The 18,782-nt window shown below is 39.9% G+C and overlaps 1 protein-coding gene across 1 annotated transcript in view; it reads right to left on the bottom strand.

Moving 5' to 3' along the window:
- The window catches only part of SCN8A (sodium voltage-gated channel alpha subunit 8), a 203,388-nt gene that overhangs the window by 134,792 nt on the left and 49,814 nt on the right, over nt 1–18,782 (bottom strand). The window contains exon 2 of the mRNA XM_019623876.1: nt 11,375–11,704. Coding sequence (XP_019479421.1) covers nt 11,375–11,650 — 276 coding nt within the window. The 5' untranslated portion in view covers nt 11,651–11,704. The remainder of the gene's footprint in view (nt 1–11,374; nt 11,705–18,782) is intronic.

Below are 18,782 nucleotides of genomic sequence, written 5' to 3'. Positions count from 1 at the left end.
CTGGCCCAGGAGAGCATCTCTCCACTCAAACAAGGTCTCCCTCCCCTGAGGGGTCATCATCTCAGTTAGAGCAAAGGTAACCTGCAGGTATCTAACGACCTTCTGGCTATAATGAAGATTTAGGGGCTGAGAGATTAAGCTAATCTCCCAGAGGGCAGCTGGGAGTCATAAATACCCTTTGAGTCTATCTGGCTATAATTACTATTGACACTGACCCATGACTGTCTCCCAGAGTTTGGAACCTAGGTCTTAACTGTTTGGACCTCTGGAACTGCCTAACCCTCTCATTTTTAAACTGACTTCTCTATCCTTAAATTCTTGCCTGCCTAAACCTAATATACATACCTTATGCTCCCAGACCTATGCACCTCTTCTGAACTAGGCAAATGGCCAGTTTGACTTATAATAATTGTTAGCTCTTTCCTGCCTTACTATTAATTCTTAAATTATTCTTAATTCTTTATTCTGGTACCTTCCAGCATGAACGAATCCTTTCTGCCTATTGGTTTCAGAGTGTGCACGAACAGAGAAGTCCTCTTCCACCCAATAATAACATAAATATAGCTGATCTGGAGAACAGTGATGACAGCAGTAACCAGTTGTCCACTAAATCAACAGCACCCTGGCATTCACTTCTGAGAACCTATCTACACAGCAAATATAGCAGGCAACAAATAAATGTCCTTTCAAATTTTCTTCTGTTTTAATACAGGAAAATATAATGCTGACTCTAAACAAATTCTACTTCAGACCAGGAAGCTGTTCAGAAATAAATGACCTGTACTGTCAAAACAATTCCACCATGTTGAAAAGAGTCCTGATGCCTTTCTTAATGCTAATCTGTTTAGTGAGTCCCTCAAGTAGAGTCACAATTACAGTCCCAGTGTGTCCCAGGAAAGGCTCACCCAAAGCACAACTGGCCTGAATTTCCAGAGTACCTGTGTCCTGGTACCCAGGTGCCCTTAGAAATACTGAACTAAAGCAGGACATGTGCACATAGTCCATTTCTCTTTTTTCCTTTAGGACTGTATTCTGTTTGAACTACATGGAAATTTAGAGCCCTCGTCTTCCAAGTCTATTCCACTACACTGAGGATTGAGCAAGAGAGATCTCTAAATCCTGTATTTATTTTTTCATTCCTTTTAGTCATTGATAATTATACCTACAAGTCTATTTGAATAAGTAATAACATTTAACACATAGTAAGCATTTACTCTGTGGCAGGCACCCTACTCAGATGCTTCATACAACTGCGCACAGTAACAACTCCATGAGGTGGGTACTATTTTACAGATGATGAAATTGAGGCAGGAAGGTTAAGTAACTTGCCTAACACTACAAAGTTATTAAGTGGTGAAACTTAGAACTGAGCTGAGGCAGTCTAATTCCCAAGCCTATACCCTTAATTATCCTACCATACTGCAGTTTAAAAAGCTTCCAAACTATGCACCAAATCTAGCTCCTCACTTCACAAACAAGAAACCAAGCACAGAGAGCTCTGCCCAAGCTAAGGCCACAGAGCTGGTGAGCAGGGGTGAGAGTTAACAGGGGTCCAGGGGTCCTGGATTCTACTCCTGAACTCTTGTCACCACACCAGGCCACCTGGTCCAATCCACAGATCAACAAGGAATCTTTTTTACTTAATCCCTTTAACCCTGACAAAAACAACAACAAAAGAACAAAACAACAAAAAAAGCCCCTGCACATTGCCTCTGGAGATCCCACGGCTCTTTATGCCCCCTCCCCGAGTTAAACCTGATGAAGATAATACTAGCACTACATCTGTCTGTGGCTGTACAATTTTCCAGGTGCTTCTGCATACACTTTCCCATTTGGTTTGACCTTGTAACCCCATGCCCTCCAACCCACATTTGGAGCAGCTGACACCCTTCCTGCCCACTTCCTGCTCACAGGAAGCCATACCTGGCAGAACAGCAGTGCTGGGCACCTGCTTCAGCGCTGAGCCAGCATGATGTTGCTCCCCAAGGGAGGGCAGCTCTGAACCTCCTACACGGCCACGCTTTCTCACTGTCCTTTAATATGAGCTTGTCTTTGAACACTTTCCCCTTTACCCTCTGCAGCTGCTTTAGGGTAGAGCGAAATGCAGGTTTATTCTGTAAAGCACATTAACCCCTCGATTCACTGTATTCATAGTCTAGGCTCTATTCTCACTTTTCTCTTTCTTAGAAAGCAGCAGAGCAGGGTGGTTTAGAGGCTTTGAGGCCACAAGACCAGGATTCAAGATGTAGCTCTTATTAGCTATCATGATCTTAGGCAATTTACTTGGGTTGCTATGGCTCAGGTTTCTTATTGATAAAATAGGGATAATGATTGCTAGTACCTAGCAATCATTAGCAACTACCAGGTTGTTAGGAGAATTAAATGAAAATTCACAAAATGTCCTTAACACAGAGCCTGGCACAGAATAAGCCCTCAATAAATGCTGTGATTATGATGCTGCTGCTGCTATCACAGACTACTGCCACCCCTTCTGCTCTATGGCTCCAAACATGGGGTGGCCATTAGGAGATGTTAAGGGCTAACACTTACATTGGGTAGTATTCACACACTTGGTATAAGCCAGTTGGACAGCTGGGCATAAGTTAGACCAAGAGTCCAGAGCCACTAAAAGGCACCTGTATAGCTGCACTGGCTCTTAAGGGGGCCCAGGGGTTATTTCAGACTCGAGAATTCTGAAGTGGGAGAAAATAAACCCTGCTTAGCATGCCACCTCGGGACCCAGCTCGCCTCTCTAGCTTCATCTCCTGTCTACCAAGCCTCACCCCATGCTCCAGTCACAACTAAACTCACTGTTTAAACAATTCAACCTTTTTCATGCATCTCTGCCTTCCCATGTCCTGTCCTTTATATCTGAACTACTCTTTATTCTCTTCCCCAACAAATGAAATTTTTTTTTTTTACCGGACTGTAATACTTTAAGGTCCAGCTCAAATATTGCCTCTGCTCCGAAGATGGCCCTATTCAATTCTCTCAAACAGAATGATCCTTCCTTACTGTGTGTCCCCACAATACTTTGTACTTATTTCTTTTAGAGCAGTTACTACTGCATCATCATTTTTTGTTTACATATAAGTATCTTTCACTGGCCCCTGAGATCCTTAAAGGCAGGAATATATCTTCTAACTACTGTGCCTTTCTCAGCTTAGCCAACAGAGTACATAATATGATGCCCATTTGGCCCAAGGTAGACAGTTCATACATGTGTGTTGAGTATAAGAATGAATCTCTTAGATATGAGAAAATGATACAACTAAAACCATCTAATCTATAACTATATCTAACTTTCTGCTAGGTGTATAATTAAAATATTATCACCTTTTCCACCCTTTAGCTCATCCACCCATAAAAATGCATTAAATTTAGTCCAAAAGTCTTCTAATCTGGTCTATATCTTAGATACCAAACTGAAGACATGGTATAAAACAAATGAACTACAAAAAAAAAATAGCTAACTCATATGAGGTAACACAAAATAATAGAACATTATCTAAAAATGGTAGAAAACAAAAAATAATTCTGCAATATACTCCATAGAGACAGCATGGTATGATGGAAAGACTGTGAGTGTTAAGTTCATAAATCCCTGGAAATGAAACCTGGCTCTACTGCACACTAGTTGAGGGAAACTGAGCAAGTAAATTAACATTTCTGAGCCACAATTTTTTCTTACTTGTAAAAATGTCCAACAGTCTACTGAGAACTCCCTGACATTGGTGATCCTCAAGGACTTCAGAAAATTGGGGAGTCAGTAATGATATCTAGAATTTGGGTGGTGTCATCAACTAAAATAACAGATGAAGGAAGATAAGTAGGTTTGAGGAGAGAAAATGAGTTCACTTTTGAACACACTGATTACCTGTGGGAAATCCAGATAGAGGTGCCTGGCAAGGTGTTGAATATTTAAGGAATGTTCTAAGGCTAAAGAGACAGATTCAAGAGTACTGAGGGTATGGATGAGATTACCCAGGGAGAGTTGTGCCAAATGAGAGGAACATAGGCCAAGGAATGAACCCAGGGGGAATGTTAACATTTAAGGGGAAGGTAGAGAAAATGAAAGAGAAAGAGAAGGAATAGTCTGAGATATAAGGAGAATTAGGCCAAGGAAGCAAAGAGCTGCAAGAATCAGGGAGTAATCAATGCTGTCAAATATAGCAGAGAGGCTCAGTGAGATAAGAATTGAAAAAAGTGCCGGTTAGGTTTGGCAATTTGAAATCAGAGGATCTTATCTCGGAATGTCAGCAGAGAGGAGAGGATATGCAGTCAGACTGTATGGATGGAGGAGCGGGTGGGAGATGTGTAGGTGGTGATGGTGAGTAAAGGCTATTCTTTAAAAATTTCAATAAGAAGAGAGATGATATTAGCAGGGGATCTGAGGTCAAGCTAGGGTTCATTAGGATGGGATATGCTTTGAGTATGTTTACAGGCTGAGGGGAAGGAACCCACGTGAGAGGGAAAGACGGAAAGTACAGAAAAGAGAGGGGACAACTGAGAGTGAAGTTCTAGAAAAGGTAGGAAGGCATGAATCGGATCAAAGGTTCAGGGAGAGGGATTGACCTTGAACAGCAGATGGGGTATCTCATCCTCTGAAATTGATGTTTATTCAAACTTGATTCAATAGACCAAACTCTGTTACCTCAACAAAGTGTCTGGAATAGAGGCGCCTCTTCAGAGCTTGATCAAAAATTCTACTGCTAGAAACGGAGTTGGCAGAAATAGTCATATAATGGAGCAATCTTAATCTTGACTTGTGTCAAACAGGGTTATATGTAAAGACCAATATGTAAAGAATTTACAACTCTTGTGAACTTAGAAATAATTAGTAAGAGAAGCATCCCTCTGTATAATGATGTCACAGTTTTACTCTCCTTGACTAAGAAAGAGTTTAAAATATGGTTAATTTAAAATATTGTCAGGAGATGATCAATATCATTGTAAACTTGAGACACACTCCACCATTCAATAACTCATTCGACAGGTCAATTTTTATTAGAGTAAGATTTCATAACCTATACCCTGGAGAAACCATCAGAGATTAATTCCTAAAATACCAAATCAGTGGGACTTTATGACTGAGGCGATTAGCTAACAAGGCATATCCTAGAATTCAGGTCAAAGCTGTCTCTTATACACTATGTGGCTCAGAGCTTTGGAATCACAACTTAGTACTGTACAAAGAACACCTGAGGCTCTTATCTGGAGAAAATTCTAGGTTTATCTGTAGGTACCCCTAGCTCCCACTGATGCTGAAATGTACTGAACTCCCCCACAATCACAAAATCCTATCAATTCATCTCTGTAACAAGTCTTGACTTCATCCATTCCCCTTACCTTCCACTTCCGCCACTATAGTTCAGACCGTCTTACTTCACAGCTGGTTTTTCTGTCCCAGTTCTCTTTCCCTTTGGTCCATCCTACATGCCACTGCCACACCCACCTCCCTAAAGCACAGCTTTCATCACATGTCCTTACTCCCATTGTAAAACCTTCAGTAGTTCTCTACTGCTTATCGCATAAACCAAACTGCTCAGTCCAACGATGTAAGTCCTCCATGATTTGGCTCCCGCTCCCCCTTCCCAGCCTCACCTCCCGTTGCTTCTCAGTCAGTTCCCCACATTCCACTCAAATTAGATTACTCAGATTTTTCTTAACTGTCCTATGTCCTTGCCTCTGAGCCTCTGTTCATACTGTTTGTTCTGCTAGAATGTTCCAGTCTATCCCTCTTTTTTAAAATTCAAGGTATAGTTCAAATACCACTCTCACGATAAAGTAAGTAAGGCCCATTCCGGGGTCCCTTGTCAAAAGTGGTATCACATTATACGCTATCATGTTATAAGCTACTTAAGTAAAGAATGGACTTAATTAATCTATGTTGTTCCCCAAGAGAGCCCAATGCCTCACATACAGGAAGTACCCAAGAAGTATTTGTTGAATAAATGGATCATATTTTATTATGAAGCAACCCAAGCTGGTGTATATTCCATGTCAGCTTCTCTCATTTCCTTTATAGTCAGTTAATGCAACTAACACAGTCAAGAAAAAAACAATACTTAATAAAGGCAGACATGACAGGACAACTGAAAATATTCAGGAAATAACATCCTTTGTATAATACACACTTCATACTAATAAATCAAGAAGAGATTCAAACACTAGATAGAGGCTGTTACCGAATGACATTTTATAAAGTCCTTTCTAGTTCTAAGGTTAACACAGCAATAGTTATCTAGCCCTCTGAAAATATCTTGACAACATCAGGAAACCTATTTCCTGATCCACTCCCTCAGACCCCAAAGGAAACTAAAGTCTTTAGGAAAGGAAAGGGTATATTGGTAATCAGTCTTTTCCTCCCTAGAGTTTAATTCATTTTGGTAGATGGAAAATTTTGTCATTAGAAAAAAAAATCATGTCACCTTTCCTATTCAAAACATTTAGAAAAGTACATACTGCTTTTATATGCATTATCTCATAAAACTAATTCATTCATTAAACAAATATTGATTGAGCACTTACTACAGGACAGGCACTGCTCCAGCTGATGAGTATATGAGAGAATGAACAATAAACAAATAAATATATGCTTGGCGTTGCTACGTGTTATGGAGAAAAATGAAGCAGGGTTGGGGCAATAGGCTGCTTTGTTTTATATAGTGTAGTTACGAAATGATCTTCATAACAACCCTGTAAGATAGGTGGGATATTAGCTATTAGCTAATATTCGAGATTGGGGAAACTGAGACCCTGAATAGTTAAGTGACAAGCCCAGGATCACCTAGAATTAGATGGATGGGCTCAGAGACAGAATTTCCCAACTCTTGGTCGATTACTAAGGCTATAAAAGAGGAATCTGACTTAGAAATGTTTAAGTAAACTCCCTTCCTTCTAGATGATACTTGGAGAGTGGAAAAGAACCCCAAACATGCACATCATGAACCCATCACCCTGAGAATGACCTACCTCCCATTGGCTCACAAGCGTTTGCTTCGATTAGATTTGGTGAATAAAATAACAGAAACGTCATTGTATATTGTTGTAAAACCATTTTAACAATAAAACCAAGTTTTAAAATATGTAGTTTTTATTTAACACAAAAAGCAGCATCTAGGCTTATCGTGCAAAAGCTAGCAATGCAACACCTCATTAGCAATACTTCAAATCATACCTAATGAATGCAAACTCTCCTTCAGCAGCCTATGTCTGCTCTGTATACCTGCTGAAAGTGTGTGAAAATGGATTTGGCTAGGGTTTTCCACCAGGAACTCATAGGACTGTGTGTGTGTGTGATGCACACACATATGTGTGTGTCACTTAAGAGTTTTTCATTTGTGGAAGCTAATAGCACTAATATTAGTGATGTAAGGAGAAACTTGTAAGCATTGTTGGGAAGAATGCCCTGCCATACCTAACCTGAATTAAACCTAAAACCCACTTCTTATCAAAGGCAGGGCTGAAGATCTTAAGGTATTATAGAAATTCAGAAGGAGGAATGAGATCTGATATAGAAGAATCAATGTAGGCTATAAGGAGGAAGAGGCCTCAGGCCTGGACCTGGACAAATGGGTAGTGTCAGAAGGTGAAGTTAAAGGACAGACTGCATTCCAAGAGTAGGAGATGGAGACCAGCAAGCAGGGGACACTAAGGAAACTACTTAGTAGAAACCAAGTAATTTGCTACTGCTAAAACATAACTTGTGATAGGCAGAAGCACAAAACACAATTAGAAAGATATAGATATAGGTCCCACTCTTTTTTTTTTTATTAAAGATTTTATTGGGGAATTGCGGGGAACAGCATTGGGGAATTGGGGAAGGGGAACAGACAAGTTACTCTCCTTTTTGTTTCTCAGTCTAGTTGTGGAGGATGTTGCTTCACTGGCCCACGTTGGTATTATCATTGCACTCTTCCCAGGTGAGGCAGTCGCCCGCCAGCCATTGGACGGCCGCTCACGGCGGCTTACGAAAGCGCACGCCAGCTGCCACCAGCCCCACTGCAGCCTACGCCGTCGCCGGCGACTCACAGCAGCCCAGCTCCAGGTCGAGCTGTTGTTCACCATCATAGCTGTAGAGGGCGCAGCATCACTGGCCCACATGTGGGATCCGAACCGGGGCCCTACTCAGAGCTGTCGTCCCAAGCCAACTCTTAACCAATGCACCACTCGGCTGGCTCTGTCCCACTCTTTTACTATATTATATATCATATCATGTATATCATATTATATATTATAGATAAGGAAATTGAAGGCCAGAGAATTTGAGTGACTTGGCTAAGGGCAAACAAGAGGCAAAGGTAGAACTAAAACGAAGGTTTTTATTTTCCTAGTTAGGTACTCTTTTTACTGTATCATTCTGCTGGCGGGCTAGGGGATTGGGGCAAAGGGGAGATCATCTTTCTTTAAAAAGCAATACTATGTGGTGGTTAAGTAAATTGCCTCCAGATTACAAGACTAGCTGAACAGTTGTAGCAGTGTTGATACTAAAACCTAGTCTCTGAAATAACGGGTCTGGGGCCACTAAGCTACTCAGAACTCCTTCAGTCGAGAAGACACAATACTGGAGCGGACATAAAAGCCATCCTTTCCCTCAGCAGCACTGCACTTCTTGGGACTCATCCTCAGAAGGGTTCATAAACCACAGGAATTATCAAGGATGTGAGTGGAAAAGCAGGGTTTTTGTTTTTGTTTTTGTCTCTGTATTTGCTACTCTCAGAATTTTTTGATTTGTGGCTTAATTCCCAGTGTGCTTCCTTGTAGGGGAGACCTTGCTAATTTGGCCTAGTGAAAAGCCTACTTAATACGAAATATTAATAATGCCAGTGAAAATTTGCAAGTAAACTTGAGCAAGCTTATTGTTTTTAGTCAAATGAAAAATCCCTTATTTAAAAGTACCATGAATACTTCTGAAGTGCTACTAATATTCTTTCTTGTCATAGGTGTTAATTTGTTTGCTTTATATAATAATAATCATTAAGTTATGCATTTATGTTTTATGAACGTTTCTGCATGGTGGTATAGTCACAATTTCTTAAAAAGGATTACCAAAAAAACCACAATTAAAGTTATCCTTTCCATGAACTATTTCCCTTATGGTGAGGCCAAAGGCTGTAGTCAGACTTTCTATAATATCATGAAAAGCCAGTTCCCTAATGGTGTGCCATCAATATATGGATAGACTATCTAAGGTGATACCAACCAGGGCCAGACTCATTCTCTTTGGGTCCTCACTCCCATAGGGCCACTGAAACCTGAGACATTAGGAATGGAGAGAGGCTGTCTACAGGGCAGGAGCCAGGGGAAAAGGCATGCAAAGGAACACTGGGCTCTGACAATAAATAGCTCTATATATTTTTCATACATTAAGTTAGGTTTAAGAAAAGGAAATTTAATTTGTATTTGAGTTGGAAAAATAAATAGTTCAAATAAAAACCAAGAGGTTTTAGCCACCTGAAAGGCCAGGGCCCAAAGGATGTTTTACCTATATGCTATTGCTAGAAGAGTGCTTCCTAAAAAAGTTACACCAATTGGTCAAACTGATCTAAATAAGCACAACCTGAACCCTGAGATCTGTCATTTCTTTTAACTTCTAATAAGACCATGGATGCAAGGGTAGAAAAGAGGAGGGAAATATATTCAAAATTTTACAATGAATGAAATATTGTTCTGAAAACAGCCCAAGATTCCATGTTCCCTTATTCACTCACCCAAAAAGTTAAAGCTTGTCTCCTCCCTCACCCACTTAATCCTACTTGCAAAGACACAGATGACAAAGTTAGACTTTAAAAAAGGGAAGAATAAATGAAAAAAATCAATGACAGTTTATGAAAACTACTTAGTCCCAGAACTTGATATCTGACAAAAATCCTTAAAAATGCTGTCCAACTTCTCAGTTTAAAGATGAGAAAATTTAGTCCCATAGAGGTGAAATAACTTGTGAAAGGACATCAACTAGTTTTGAGAAGATTTTTTTCTTCATTTATTACTTTCTTTTCCCATAATTTCTTTGTGGTAGCTTAAAAAATACATATATTAAAAAAGAAAAACCTAAATAATAAACAAGGTGAATTATGGTAGAATCAGTATTTCTTATTCCCAGCCTACGGTTCTTTATAACGTATCTTGTTTTGTTCCCTAAACTTTCGAAATTTCCCAGCAGAAGATATAAGCTACTGGTTCCACTTTTTCCTGTTATGTAGGTGTTCTGAGCTGCAAGAGAAGTTCATGGGTGAAGGACCATTTTGTGTAGACAGTGTCATGAGTGCTTTTGTCACCTTCAACTGAAAATGCCTCCACAACTATGTCAAGAGATCTCTTGGCCTTGTCTTACTTCTGTCCCGCTATTAAGCCAAAGAAACAGAAATTTCTCCCAAAATGGAAAGACTGAAAGGCAATTTAGTTAAGGGCAGTTTATAAGGCAGTTTTATTAATAAAGGCAATTTAGTTAAGCTTTATATTTATAAATATGTAATTACACAAAGCCTTTCCCCCTCTCCCCCAATCTGGAAACACCTATTGATTTAATTCTGTAAATGATATCTGTTAAATGAGGGGTCCCCTAAAATGGTATCTGATGTCAGTCCTCTGTATTCAGTGGCTAATTACTTGGCTGGTAGATTTTCCAGGGGGCTTTGCTTCTCCATTTGTTGCCTTGTTTCAAAAGATAATCATGAGAAAGAAACCCAAGGTTTGGCCAAATATTTGTTAGGGAAGTTTGAAATTCGCCCAAATGAAGGTTGGTGTTTCTTTCACTAGTCCTCCTTACTGCAGAAATAATAGAACTGACTTTAAGTCAAGAATCAATGCTGGCTCAATCCAGACAACACTGTAACAAGGCCAAAGACCTGGGGACTCCCCTCCTTGGCCCAGTTTGGCTCACTCTACTCCATTCCTGTGCCCAACAACTATGCTCTAATGTCACAAATGGGGCTGGATAAGAGGACAAACCCATCATCTCCACTGTATTAGCAACAGGCTCTGTTAATGCCACAATACCAAAACCACCTTTATACAGAAAGACAGAAATTGGAATATGTGTGTGTGAGAGCCTACAGGCCTGTGCCATCTTTTACCATGCCACCTTTCTTGGACTCTATTAAAGAGTCCCATTTCATGTATGTCTTCTTTTCCTGATCTGGCCTGGAGCCAGAGACGTTAAGTCTTAATAACAGAGTTGAGAAGTGCCATGACCCACAAATGACCCTTAGCTGCAATTAAACTGAAAAATAATCCCAGATAAGCCAGAAATGAAATAAAATGTTAACGTATCCAAACTTTGGCAAAGAGACACAGTTCTTTATCCCCCGTCTCCCCTAAACCTGTTAGGAAAGGGGCATCTGAAGCTGCTGCATCGCCTCTTCCAACTCACTTTCTGCGTCAAATAGTATGGGTCAAAGTCCTCCAGGGGAACCGCGACCAGGCCTTGTGGGATGTCCCCGTAGATGAAAGGCAAACTCTTCCCTGCTTCCAGGTCACTGTTTGGCTTGGGCTTGCTGTCCTCATCGTCTTCCCGATGACTGCCATCAGCCTTTGGTGGTTTCTTAAGCTTGCTCTCAGCAATGCGCCTCTCGATGTTTGCCAGCGACTCAGGGGTGAAAGGCTTGAAACTATCAGGGCCTGGTGGTGCGAGCAGCCGCGCTGCCATCTTCTCATCCTGCAGCAGCTTCGTTAGTTATGCTGCGTCCAGGACAGGTCAGCTCTGGAAGAAAAAGCAACACAGACAGCACTAATCAATCATTGCTCTAAAAAGAGGCCAGACTAAACCATCTCACTCTCAACCTTTATTCACAACCTTTGCAACACATAGTTTCTTCCATGACACAGTTATTTTTCTCTTCAGAAAATCTGTGGCGTAAATGGACAAGGTGATGGTCATAACCACCCCTAAGGGGAGTGATCAACCAGTGAGATCAAAAGATGGGTGTCTCCTGAATTGCTAGTATTTATTATTTACTTAGATGCAACTCACTGTTAGGAGCCACATACACCTACAAAGATATATTCCATGTCCTCAAGAAACTTTCTAAACTAATAAGGCATATTTAACATCACTCAGGGGCACACAGCTTTGGGCTCATATGCGCAAGTCACCTTTCTTTCCCGGAACTCCACTCCCCAAAGAAATACTCTTCTTCCAAGGACAACACAAGGGTAAACTGTCACTCTTTTCAAATTTCAGATTCTAAAAATCCTACACCCTCCAAAACTCTGGGGGCAAAAATTATAGATAAAATAGCTTCCATTTACTCCAGCTCTTCCATTTCAAGTTATTTTTCAATTCACCAGGTTGTGTAAAATCCATCCAGTATAAAAGCCCATAAGAACCTTCTCTGATGACCAAGTTTCTGCCAGGGACAAACGCAAAGCACTTTTCTCTGTGGAAAGGGCAGACACTGCTCTCTGTACCTCCCACTCAGCAGCAAGGAAAAGCAAGTGGGAGAGGAATCTTAGAGGACTTCCTCTGATGCAACAACACTGAAGCCCTGAAGGATGAACGACAGCAGAAAGGCCTGTGTGCAGTCAGAGAGGGGCTCAAACCAGGAAGGACAGGAAGTGAGAATGAAGTAACAAACCAAATTCCCTTCTAAAAAGAAAACCGAAATAGTGCCATCACAGAGCCAGTGGTTTCTAAGCATGGTATTTGAAAAGCCCATTTCCTTTTATGTTTAAACAGACTCCTGGGTTGTTTAAATCCATGCTGTGAGACAAGGAATCCCTAATGCCAAAAGCAACTATGTCCGGTTATTGTTACAAGAGGACCCGAGCAAGTGAGTCTTACCATGAAAGCTCTAGGGTTACTGGCAGTCACCTGGTGCTCAAGGTGCTGCTCTGTCCTTTAGTTTTGTGAGCTCCAAAAAGACAATCTGGGAAATGTTTTAAAAAGGCTAACGATTTTTCTTTCTCTCCTACTTAGCCTTCAGGGTCCACTTCAAGGCAAGTATCCATAAAACTCAAGGCATCTCAAGAGAACAGTAGTAGAGTTAACTAAATAATTTGGGAGTGAAATACCCAAGGGCTCTTTTTATAAAACACCTGCAGAGACCCCAGGTTTCTGTAGTGGTGGCGATTGCTAAGTGTTGCGAAGGCAGTGCGTAGCGTCCACATGCGGGCTGGTCAGCTCACACACTCATAGCATGGGACTAACGAGGCCAGAACCACATGTTTGTCCCCACACAGACTTGTTAGCTTAATGCTAGGCAAAAAATCCACTGTTTCACAGACAGTGGATTCAAAGAAATCATTTTCATGTACGAAGCATGGAATTTTAGAGCTGCAAAGGATTTACAGATCCAGCCCATTTCATTTCACAGATTAGGAAACTTGGGGTCCTAAGAGAAGGGACAACTTGCCCAAAGTCACAGGGCCAGGATAAAAATCACTACCAAGGAGCTCTGACTCCTCAACTCACACTTCTTTTATTACAACAAATACCAATTATGCATCCTGCTATCCTACTCTCACTCTCACTACTCCCCAACAGGAATGGTCAAAGTCATCAAATAAATCACACTCAAGTGCCAATGGCTTTACTGATCTAAGACTTTATTCATAATGTTTTCCCCAAACTAGAATTCCTTCTCCCTTATTCCTTTCCTCTGATTTGTCCCTGAATTGCCTCATAAATCCCCACTCCTCCACAGAGCCTTCCCACCAGCTCCAGCCTTCACTAATTTTTTCCCCTCGTGAACTCCTATAGCTTTATCGTGATCTTAGCTAATATTTATCATGTATGTACTATGCTTCAGGCATTGTTCCAAGCACCTTGCTTATATTAACTCATTTAATCTCCAGAACAACATATGAGGTAGATATTATTAAATTATCTCCATTTGACAGATGAGAAAACAGAAGTACAGAGACCTAATGCTGCCCATAGTTATAAACTGGAAAATGACAAAGTCAGAATTCAAAACATCCTACTCACACTTGTTTTTGCTCTTAATTATTGTTGAATTGCACCACATAAATTCCCAGAGGTCATGGGTGGTGTCTTAAATTTCTTTTATATTCCTTTCACAGAGACTAGAATTATGCCTGGAACCCAAAATTAGTCCAAATACCTGGGACTCCATGGCTCTCACAGTCACACTCATTCTCACCCTCAGTTCCTACTTAGAGGACAAAAATACTGCAAGAGAAAGTCACTGAAGATGCTGCCTAATTCTTGTGACCTGATTATACACACCTGGGCTCTTCACAGGTAAAGCCATCCAAGGCCTCTGCCTTTGCTTCCAGATCCTGTTTCCGCCTGCCTTCTCCAAGACCACGTTCCCTTAATTATCTCTGCCTTCTATCACACTCTCAATCTTTACCTTCCTCTCCTACTTCGGTTATTTTCTCCCTTTACATCTTCATGCCCCAACTCTCTCTTCATTTGGCGTAAGTGCTTCTGGTTATGTTCTGTGTTACCTTGGTTCTCTCTACACCTGCAGTCTCCTCGTCCCCTATCACCTCTTTCTTCTTTAAGGGCTGCCCTTCTGCAATCTCTGTTACATTCTTTCTTTCAGGGATCTCATCTACTCAAAATAGCCTGCCTGTACGTGGGTGATTTTCAGGTTTCTATCATCAGCCCTGACTGCTCTTCTAAGCGCCACAAATACCTGTCACCACGATCAAAATTAAAGCACTTAAAATCACGTTTTTACTTCCCAAACTGATTCCTCTTCCTGGCTTTCTTAATTCTGTTATCAGGACTACCGTGTTCTCAGCCATCTACAGTGGGACCTCAGTCATCTCTGCTCTATGGTCCTCTGCTGTCCTGGCCAACCAGTTACTAGCCTTACTAATTCTTCCTTCTGAGTTTACATGTAAGACAGTATCACCCTAATTCAGGTCCTACTGCAACTGTCTCCCACTTGTGGACCAGTCCTCAGTCCACCAGGCACATCTCCAAAGACGTGTTTCCCTAAAAATCTGCCTCCATTATGTCATTTCCCTCCCTCAAACCTACCAGAGTTATAGGACTGAATCCAAACGTCTGCCATTTCACTACCATTCAAGGCCATTTAGAACCTCACTTCTCAAACACTCTCTTCTCCTGCTTCCCTGTAAGAACATCTACTCTGATGACTGTTTTTGTTTTGTTTTTCTAGTTTGTTTCTTTCCCAGTTTGTTTGTTTTCTAATAATACAGTAAAGTGAAGAGATCTTAAGGGCACAGATTGGTTATTCTGTACATATGTATACACCTGTGTAACCACTGCTCACAAGATATAGAAGATTTTCCAGATGGCTCTCTTGAGCTCCCTTGTCAATAACCTCTAGCCCCCGTACCCTCCCAGCAAAGGTCATTCTGACATCTATCACCAGAGATTAGTTTGGCCTGTTCTTGAACTTCATATAAGTAGAATAAAAATAGACTTTCACTCAACATTATTTCTGTGAAATTCATCTTCGCTGCATGTGTAGCAACAGTTCATTCTTTTTTATTGCTATGTAGTATTCCATGTATGAATACAGCACAACTTAGTTATCCATTCTACTTTGATGGACATTTAGGTTGTTTATAGTTTTAGGCGATTATGAACAGCGCTGCTAAGAACCTTTTTGTACATGCCTTTTGGTGGCGATGTGTTCATTTCCTTTTAGCATATAGGCAGGAGTAGAATGCAAGGTTAGAACAGGGCATGTGTTTAGCGTTAGTAGTCCTCCTACCAGCAATGCAGGAGGGTTCCAGTTGCTCCACATCCTCACCTACACTTGAAAATGACACAGTATTCTTCACTTTACCCATCCTAGTGGGTATATATACAGTGATATCTCATAGTTATTTAAAAACAATTTACTGAGGTGAAATTTATATAACAAAATCAACCATTTTAAAGTGAACAATTCAATGGCTATTAGTAGACTCACAATATACTGCAATTACCACCTCTATCTAGTTCCAAAACATTCTCATCACTCCAAAGTAAAGCCCTTCACCCATTAATCAATTTCTCTCCATTTGTCACCTTGCCTCCCCTCTCCCTGAATCCCCAGCTCCTGGCAACCATCATTCTGTATACTGCCTCTATTGATTTATCTATTCTGGATATTCATATAAATGGAATTTTACTATATGTAACCTTGTGTGTCTGGCTTCTTTCACTCAGTATAATGTTTCTGAAGTTCATCCACATTGTAGCATGTATTCATATGTCTCTCCTTTCTATGGATGAATAAGGTTTTGTTATAGTGTGTGAATATCATAATTTGTTTATTCATTTATAAATCAATAGACATCTGGGGTCTTTCCACTTTTTGGCTATTATGTACAGTGTGTGCACATGTACTTATTTTAGTCCCTGTTTTCCATTCTTTTAAATATACACCTAGGAGTAGAATTGTGGGATCATATGGTAACTCTATGTTTAACTTTTTGAGGAACTGCCAAACTATTTTCCACAGTGGCTGCACCATTTTGCATTCTCACCAAAAATGTAAGCAATGTAAGGGTTATGATTTCTCCACGCCCTAGTCGACACTTGTTATTTTCCTTGTTTTAAAATGACAGCCATCCTAGTGAGTGTGAAATGGTATCTCACTGTGGTTTTAATTTGCACTTCTCTAATGACAATGATACTGAGGATTTTTTCATGTGTTTGTTGGCTCACTGTAGTTTTAATCTGCTTTTCTCTGATGATATTGAGCGACTTTAATATATTTATTGGCCATTTAGATATCCTCCTTTGTGAAATGCCAGTTTAAGTCTTTGCCCACTTTTTCTATTGAGTCATCTGCATTTTCTTATTGATTACTGGGAGTTCTTTGTATATTCTCCATACAAGTCATTTGTAATATATATTTCAAATGTTTCTCCTTTTTACTTTCTTAATGGCATCTTTTGATAAACAGTAGTTCTTAATTTTACTCAATCCAATCTATCAACCTTCCTTTTCATCTTTTTGTTGTTGTTGTTGTTCTAGAAATCTTTGCTTATCCCAAGGTCATGAAGCTATTAGCCTAAATTTTCTTCCAGAAGCTTTATTGCTTTACCTTTCTTATTTAGATTTCAAATCATTTGGAATTGATTTTTGTATATCGTGTGAGATAGAGGTCAAGATTAATTTTTTTCTACATGGATATCCAGTTGACTCAGCCTCACTTAATAAAAAGTCTGCTCACTGTTACTTTCATTGACTCCTAAATATACTTTCATTTTCTTACTTTAAATCTCCCGAAGTCTCTCTTTCCTTCTTTTCTAAGTTCCACATACCCATTAAAACCAGCTTAAATGCCTCATCCTTCTGAGAAAATTATTTTATAAACAGTAAAAATAAACTTTTTAGATTTAAAAGGAACTTAAGAGACCACCTAGTCCAGCCATCCTTACTTTACAGAGAAATAAACTTATCAGTAAATTAGAGAGGCTGTGTGGTCTAACTGCTAATTAGTGACAGATGCAGAGCTAGGGCACACATTTCTTGGCTTCTAATACAATGCTCTTTTCACTATGTCACAGTCTCTTAGGTAATTCACCGTCTCCATCATACCACTACCATCTCAGCTTTCTTCTTCCTGCTGTGCTAAGAAGAGACAGTCAGCTCAGAAGATGAAAGAACAATACAAGTGACTTAGACCTGAGAGTTCCAAAAGAGAGTGAACTAGACTCAAAGTTGGGGACAACAGATGATCAGGGCTCTCTTCGTTTGGTCATCCAGGAGAATTAAGACCTTAAAATGCCAGTTGTGGCCTGAACACCCACAAAGAAAGATGAATCTAAAATAAGGGGAAAAAAGTATAAGAGGGAAAGAAAACTGGCATTGGAGTGAGATTATAACAGGGATGAAGGGAGAAAGCCATCTAGGAAGAATTGTTAAAGGAAGCACTATAGGCAAGGGTACAAATGTTACAAGGAGGATCAAATAGCTAATTGTATTAAAAACTTGTCTCTGACTTAAAAAAGAACAAAGTTGAAGGACTCAATTTTTGATATCAAAAATTACTACAATGATACTGTAACCAAAGCAGTGTGGTACTGGCATAAAAGGCAGACATATAGACCAATGGAACAGAGTAGAGCGCCCAGGAACAAACCCCCACATATATGGTCAAATGCTTTCAACAAGAATGCCAAGACCATTCAATGGGGGAAAGGATAGTCTTTTCAACAAACGGTGCTGGGAAAACTGATTATCTACATGCAAAATGAAGGTGGATTCTTAATATACAAAAATGAACTCAAATGGATAAAATATCTAAATGTAAGACCTAAAACTATTAAACTCAAAAGAAAACATAGGGGAAAAGCTTCATGACTTTGGATTTGGCAATGATTTCTTGCATTTGACACCTAAAGTACAGCAACAAAAGAAAAAATAGATACATTGGACTTCATTAAAATTAAAAATGTTTGTGCATCAAAGGACACTTATCAAGACAGTGAAAAGGCAACTTACAGAATGGGAGAAAATATATGCAAATCATATATCTCATAAGAGATTAATACAAAGAATATATAAAAAATTCCTATAACTCAACAAAAAACAACCTAATTAAAAAATGGGCAAATGACTTGAATAGACGTTTTTTCTCCAAAGAAGATATGCAAATGGTCAATAACCACATGAAAAGATGCTCAACATCACTTATCAAATAGGGAAATGCATATCAAAACCACAATGAGATACACTTCACACTCATTAGGATGGTTATTACAAAACAGAAAATAAGTGTTGGCAAGAATGTGGAGAAATTAGAACCCTCATGCTGCTATGGAAAACAGTATGGTGGGTCCTCAAAAACTTAAGCAGAATAACCACAAGATTAAGCAATTCCACCTTTAGGTAAATACCC

This window comes from Hipposideros armiger, unplaced genomic scaffold (assembly GCF_001890085.2).
Source record: "Hipposideros armiger isolate ML-2016 unplaced genomic scaffold, ASM189008v1 scaffold_569, whole genome shotgun sequence".
NCBI classification, from domain to species: Eukaryota; Metazoa; Chordata; class Mammalia; order Chiroptera; family Hipposideridae; genus Hipposideros; species Hipposideros armiger.
The sequence above is the reverse complement of the archived record's forward strand: the minus strand, read 5'-3'. Positions and strand labels throughout refer to the sequence as shown.